The 7565-nt window shown below is 33.8% G+C and overlaps 1 protein-coding gene across 1 annotated transcript; it reads left to right on the top strand.

The window, feature by feature from the left end:
• LOC109230627 lies at nt 5120–7464 on the top strand. Its single transcript, XM_019396084.1, has 3 exons — nt 5120–5980; nt 6350–6895; nt 7239–7464. Exons 1-3 carry the CDS (start codon nt 5171–5173, stop codon nt 7395–7397), a joined length of 1515 nt encoding a protein of 504 aa, XP_019251629.1. The 5' UTR covers nt 5120–5170; the 3' UTR covers nt 7398–7464.

The following is a 7565-nucleotide window of genomic DNA, read 5'->3' as shown; positions in this document are numbered from 1 at the left end:
GCTTTTAAATTTATTTTCGAATCAGTAACTAACTGTGACTCAAATATTAATTCAACAAACCAAATTCATTTGGGTGGTGAAAATTAGATTTTTAACAAGCTTAAATATGTGGGTTTAAATTCCGAATTTGATTTTAGTGGGAAATTTGGAGTGGGTGTTATTTAGACTTGTTAGAAATAGTATAAGGAGGTTGTATATAAAATTTGAAGTCATTTAATGGAGATTTGGACTGATTTTGAACAAGAATTGCAACTGAAAATCGTGGAAGAAGTTCGTCTACAGACGCTTGTATAAAGGTGTATAAAAGTGTATAATAGTGTATAAGCTATGTTTCTACACTAATATACACTATTATACAAGATTATACATAATTATACAAAAAACTGACTTCGAAGAAAATAAAGAAGAATAGAAATAATGATGTTTTGGGTGATCTCTCACACTTGTTTTTCTTGCCAAAGTACTCTCCAATAATGTTACATGCCTCCCTTGGGCGAGTTCTATTGTTTAAATAGGGTTTTGGGCTAAGAATTTCGGAATTTGCACTTCAGTCCTTCAATTTCTCGTCGCCTGTCGCGGTCCTACCGCGCCCACGCTGGGACCGCGGCCAAATGGCCTCTCTGAATCTCCTCTGACAGCTCACCGCGGTCCTACCGCGCCCACGTTGGGACCGCGTCAGTTCACCTCCAGGCCTCGTTTGTGTATTTCAAATGGTTCACTCGGCGACTTTGATGCGATTGGCTTCTTTTTCTTCCATAAATGATACAAAACCACTCCATAGCCTTCTTCTAATGTATGTAACCTGAAAAACATGAAAAGCACTAATAAGAGCATTTTGCTATCACTTTTACAATAAAAACTCTACAAGAAAGTGGTTCTTTTGGGGCTTAATCATAGTTCAATTCACCTATTATCAATTTCCATTCTTCTTATAATTATACTATGAGCTCAAGGCATATATTATGTTCTTCCTATTTCTAGGATACACAATATCTTCTTGTGCAATAAATTATCCTTTTATTAAATACACAAGAACCTAAGATATTATATTTTCTCCTGTTCGGCGAAAATCCCAATATCTCTTCTCATGGGTGGAGTTGGTCTCACTAGTACCCAAATATAAAACTCTTTTCCTAGTTAGGAACCTCCACCACTAATGTAGATTTATCAAGGATAATTTTCACATGGTACATTAAGCAGATATTCATGACTCAAATAAATAGACCATTTTGTGGATCCTACTTATTAATCATAATGCTCAATCCATGAATAGACACAATTTCACATATACAAATTTATTAAGAATTTTTCATGAGTTCAAATAAACAAACCACTTTAGTGGTAACTATTTATTACTCACAAAATTCTCAATTTACAACTGAAGATACATGTAACTCATAAAATTATTTTATGGCAGATTATGGACCACAGCTTAAAAGCCATGCCAATAATATAAAACTCATACAAAATATCGTCATATTTCACTTAATTACATCCTCCTACCAGAGAACAAAATTTTTCATTGAAAATCCAAGACTAGCAATTACGCAGGGCATGAAAACATAAACTAAAATTTGAGAAAATTTTTATGCACCAATATGCCAAACGCTCTAATCATTAGTCATCCAGGATATCAAACAAAGGATTTCACTTTCTTACAAAATAATTATATCATTACACAATATCAATTATACCTTATAAGACCTAGTGAATAAAATCCTCCACCTCTATTATTGAATTTAATTCAACAATCTATTTACTAATAGCTAATGTGTAAACCTATTATATCACCAGTATTTAATCATGGAGACCAATGGGGAGTCACCCACACCACCATTAAATTAAAAACGAATTAAAATTATTAAAAAATAATTTCCAGAAAATAGAAAAACATCCAAAACACAGTCCAAACGACCTCAAAACGCCGAAAAACACCATGATTCACTGCTAAAGCAGTGAGTTTTTCTCACCACGTCGTTTCCGATTGACCCACCAAATTTCAGCTCAATCAGAGTCCGTCAAGTTCACTGACCTCCGAAAATACCGGCTATTCGGTCAAAATCAGGTTTTGCATTTTTCTAGGGTTTACCCCAAAAAATTCAGATAATCTCAATCAAATATCAATAAAAAACAGATATATCATGATTACAAGAATAATCCAAAATTTTACACAGTTAATTCACAAAACAGCAGTGCAATTTTTCAGAAAACCACATATACATGTAATTCAAAAACGCACATAAATACGATATTCTTGTTTCATGAAAAACTTAGTTATCTAATTATATGTGAGTGGGCTCTGATACCAATTAATGGATTATTATATACAGCGAAAGCAATCCCAGTATCAAAATCACATGTAATCTAGACAACTAGCATAAACGGAATTTCACGGGTTACCTCTTGAAGCGTGAGCAAAAGTCCTTTATCACATGAGCCTCCAATTCTACAGCAACTCAATGAATTCTCTACCACCCGCACGATCACGATCTCCGAACGTTTCACGGTCTTCTACTGTGTTACCCAAATAATACCTGGAAATAGTAATTTCGTGTGGGCGAAATTTCTAAGGAAAAGGGGCTGAAATTCGGCCACCATGTGCTCCCTCTTCTAGGTGGAAAACCTTATGTATTTATAGCACAAGTTTTAAGGGTTAAAACCCTTTTCCAAAACCTGTTGGGTTTTCTTTTCCACCAGAAAAAGGATTCCTTTATTTTCTATTATTTAGGCACAGCAGGGACCACCGAATTTAATTAACAAGGCTTCCAATTATGGAATTAATTTATAATTTTCGAAATTAATATCTACCATAATTAATTACGAATTATTCCACTAAAAATTCGTAATTGCACTCCTTATTCAATTTTGAAATTCATACATTAAATCTTATTTAACTCCCCATGTTAAGATTCAGATACTAATCAATTAAATTAGATTACTGACGATTTAATTTATTGATTATTTCCTTTAGACTTTCGCTTAACTTATTTCATGTGTCGGATACAAATCCACCGGCGGTTTACGACATGAAAATATAAGCTTTCATAAAGGTGTATCATCAATCTCTAAACCGAGACATGGATTCCATCAACTAACTATTACTTCGCCAATGTACATTATTATTATTATCCAATTTACCAGGCATATTGACCACAAAAGAATCTCGCCTTTTAATAAATCAAAACAATAATAATATACACAACTAATAATAATTACATCAAGATTAAGAGTATAAGTACATTTAATGGCTAGAGAGTTTATTTTATTAAGTCAGTATAAAATACTTATCTCTACTTGGTCCGTTCAATACATACAAAATGTACTAGCACAAGAAGTTGGAATTAAACCATTCCCATAATCAAGATGAATTATATTTAATCTTGTGCTACAATCATTCCTGATGGTTTGTCCAATTCCATCATTAGATTGTGAACTCAAACTTTATACTTATAAGAACCGATGATTTAATCTTCCGTGTATAAGCTAAACTCTATACACTAAATCATCTACTATATAAGCAAAGGACACCGACTAATATATGATCTATTAAAACTTTATTAAAATTGAATAAACAATATTATCATAATAAATACTATATCTAAACCAAATCCATGGTTAATAGTATATATCCCAACAATAATGGTCTTCTCTACCACTGCCAAGTGCAATAATCATAACTGTGCTGAAGCACAAGCTGCCTTTTTGGGATCAACTTTGTATCATTAATGGCTACTCTAACTTCACCATTGAACTAGACTCTATGTTGATAGCAAATATGCTCAAGAATGGGAGAACTGATAACTACATACCGAAGAAAATTATTGAGGTTACTTCACATACCATGAACCAAGCCAATGTTGTCCCTATGCATTGTTTTAGGGATGCAAAGCAGGTAGCCTCTTGCTGCATCCAGCTCTGAAAATAAGATTTACCTCTCTATTTCCTAGTGCTGCAAAAGGCCCTTTCATCTTGGACAAATTTCAAATGCCTACCATTAGGACAAAATATGAATAAAGGCAAATTTTTTTGTTAGTTAATCTTGCTTAGTCTATTTCTGTCGAACAGGGGAGTAATGTTATAATACATCTCATGTTCTTTCTGAAGGACATCCTTTGTCTTTGTGTTGTAATCTTTGGAGGTAAGACCACATCCACTCTATCATTTCAATAATACAACACTCCCAGTTAAACCGGCAAAAAAGTTTTAAAATGTTAATATATATAGTGCCATAAACTTTGTCAATTGACGCCCAACTTTTATCAAATTAAGATTGAATACAAAAAGAATTGCACAACAGATTGATATCAATTTCAGAATTTATTAAAGCCGAATGGGTTATATCGGGACTTGATTCTAAAGATATATATGAATCCCATTACCGTGAATCTTACTTAATAATAGCGTACGCACTTCTTCAAATAGAATATTGCTTCTGCTAGATCTATGTAATCCTCGAAATATATAAATAACTAAGTGATAATAACTTAATCATTGTAGATATTGATCCAAATCAATATAAAACCCTTATTTTGTAATTTAGGGGCCGATGAATTGCCCGATGAATGTTATGAATTCAGGTTAGCTCGAATTGCATAATACTACCTCGAGATTTGAATAGTTCTCCACTGCAGTACTCCGTCCCCGAGATAATTTTATTCATCCAAGTAAAAATAGTACTGCTTCCGTTGGGTGGCGGTGTTCGGATTTCAAAAGTTAAGTAAGTTTTTTCTTTACTGTGATTTTTCAGATATTTTTTAGATATTTTGAATTATTAATTATTGTGTCTTAATATATTTTTTATTTCAAAAACTGTACAGATTTTATATTTGAATCCATGGTTAAGAATAAAGAAGTTGACAAGAGGGGGTTGCTCAGACGGTCAGCACCCCCACCTACAACGTGAGGGTTGTGGGTTTGAGTTACCAAAGAAACAATAGCTCCAACGAAGGGGGATCAAAGGCGAATTTCAAACAATGACACATAAATTAGGACATATTTTACACATATTGTGTACATGAATAAAGCTCAAAATTAAACATAAGTATTTGTTTAAAAAAACAAACTTCATAACTACGTGGCAAATCAAGCAGCACGAAATAGGACGCAAGCCTTTAGGTTCAATAGGTTTTAAGTAGAAGACCACTATCCATTGAACAACAAGGTCATAGAAATGAAGGACATATCTCTCCGGAAACGCTACGTCCCTTTCCCTAATAACGGCAAATTAATCCCAAAACTTCGCACCATTTTTATTGTCAAGAGCTTTCTAATTATTATTTGCTTAGTCGCCTCAGTATCTCTAATCTCCTATGCTTACAATGCTGTTGTGGTTACAAATAAACTAGTAGTAGAAAATATCAGCAAAGAAGAAGCAGAAGAAACAAACATATCCCATATTCTGTTTGGCATTGGAGGGTCGGCTAAAACATGGAACAATCGCTCGCGTTACTCTGAGCTCTGGTGGAGACCAAAAGTAACGCGAGGGTTCGTGTGGCTCGATGAAAATCCCCAAGTAAACGAGCCATGGCCGGATACTTTCCCATCCTATAGGATTTCCCAAGACACTTCCACATTCAAATATACATGTTGGTTCGGTGACAGATCAGCTGTGAGAATAGCAAGGATTGTAAAGGAGAGCTTTGAACTAGGTTTAAACAATGTGAGGTGGTTTGTAATGGGAGATGACGATACAGTGTTTTTTCCAGAGAATTTGGTGACAGTTTTGGCTAAATATGATCACAACCAAATGTATTACATTGGTGGGAATTCCGAAAGTGTGGAGATAAACGTATTTGGTTCATACAGCATGGCATTCGGCGGTGGCGGCATTGCTATTAGCTATCCTCTCGCGGCGGAGCTCGCGAAGATTTTAGATGGTTGCATTAATCGCTACCATTACCTGTTCGCTTCTGATCAAAAGATTGGTAGTTGTGTGGCTGAGATCGGCGTTTCTCTCACGAAAGAACTCGGTTTCCATCAGGTACACGTACAATCTTTAAAGGGCAATTTTAACAATTTCTCTATGTGTCATCTCACTATAGAGCTTTTGTCACATTTATATGATATCATTATTGTCTGGAGGAGTCAAATTGAGTTTTTTTAAGTATTATGATTTTAACAAACATTTTGAGCTATTTTTAATTCTAAAATAGTTATATGTATGATAGTAAAATAATTCCTCTGTCCCATTTTATGTGACTAGTTCTATATATAGTTGTCCAATATTTCTTTTTTATGTGACAGACTTCACTTTTTTTAATTTGTCAAAACAAAATGATACATTTCCGTACTTAAAAATGATGTACTTTTAAACTTCTGAATTTACTATTTTATCTGTGTTTGTGTTAAGATGGATATACAAGGAAGTCCACGAGGTCTTTTGGCAGCACATCCTGTGGCGCCTCTAGTCTCAATGCACCATCTAGACGTGTATATGTTAAATTCATTGATTCCTTCATTGAGCCGATTTGAGTCAGTGAAGAAGGTGATTAAGGCTTATAATAAGGACCCAAGTCGGACGTTGCAACATAGTTTGTGCTATGACCTAAAGAGAAACTGGTCATTGTCAGTGTCTTGGGGATTCTCAATTCAGTTATATCCATGGCTGATGAATGCAAGGGAATTGGAGATGCCAATGCAGACGTTCAAGACATGGAAAGGGTCTGAAGAACCATTCACATTCAATACACGGCCAAACAATGTAGAACCGTGCAAGAGTCCTATAGAGTATTACTTGGATCAAGTTGTTGACCTTCCCAATGGTGAAACCTTGACCAGTTATAGTATCATTGCCGATAGTAACAAGCAATGCGAGAACCAAAATTATAGACCAGCATTAGCAGTTCGTATGGTTAATGTCACAGCTACCATTCTACGTCCCCAAGTTTGGAGACAGGTAAATATCAACTCCATTAATTCGTCTCGTTTTATGTGAATCATATTTTAGTAGGTACATGAAGTTAGAAGAAATAAATAATTTTAAAACTCCTAGTCTTATATATGTTATATATGTCAAGGTTAAATTAGGTCTGTTTATCTTTTGAAGGAAGCTAAAACATAAATTATATCACATAAAATGAAACGAAGTGATTAATTAATTTATTTTGATGAAATCTTTCTTATATGTTTTAGTAACATTAGATTGATGAGTATACATGTAAGAATATCCACCTTAAATTAATAGACCATTTTTTGGTTTGTGAAGAATTTAATTGGTGAACCCATTGTATTAAAAACAGGCACCACGACGACAATGTTGTGAAGTAATCAATGAAGAAGATAGTATTGAGAGCAACTTACATATCAGAATTAGAGGTTGCAATAAGTGGGAATCAGTAACACCGCCCTTTTACGACAAGTATGGAGACTTTGCTTATTTTCAGAGAATGGTTCGATGAATGAAAAGTGAAACTTTTCAGTGGCTATCTGGGAGAGAAAATTGAAATCCTTACTAACCAATTGTATCCATTGTTATCTTTTTTTTCTATATATATATATATATATATATATATATATATATATATATATATATATATATATATATATATATATATATATATATATAT

The sequence above is a fragment of the Nicotiana attenuata genome, chromosome 7 (assembly GCF_001879085.1).
Source record: "Nicotiana attenuata strain UT chromosome 7, NIATTr2, whole genome shotgun sequence".
Classification (NCBI taxonomy): domain Eukaryota; kingdom Viridiplantae; phylum Streptophyta; class Magnoliopsida; order Solanales; family Solanaceae; genus Nicotiana; species Nicotiana attenuata.
This window is presented reverse-complemented; position numbering and strand designations above follow the sequence as displayed.

Coding starts and splice junctions, on each gene's coding strand:
- LOC109230627 (XM_019396084.1), top strand. CDS start 5,171: ATGAAGGACATATCTCTCCGGAAACGCTACGTCCCTTTCCCTAATAAC. Junction 5,981..6,349: donor AAGAACTCGGTTTCCATCAG/GTACACGTACAA, acceptor GTTTGTGTTAAG/ATGGATATACAAGGAAGTCC. Junction 6,896..7,238: donor GTCCCCAAGTTTGGAGACAG/GTAAATATCAAC, acceptor TATTAAAAACAG/GCACCACGACGACAATGTTG.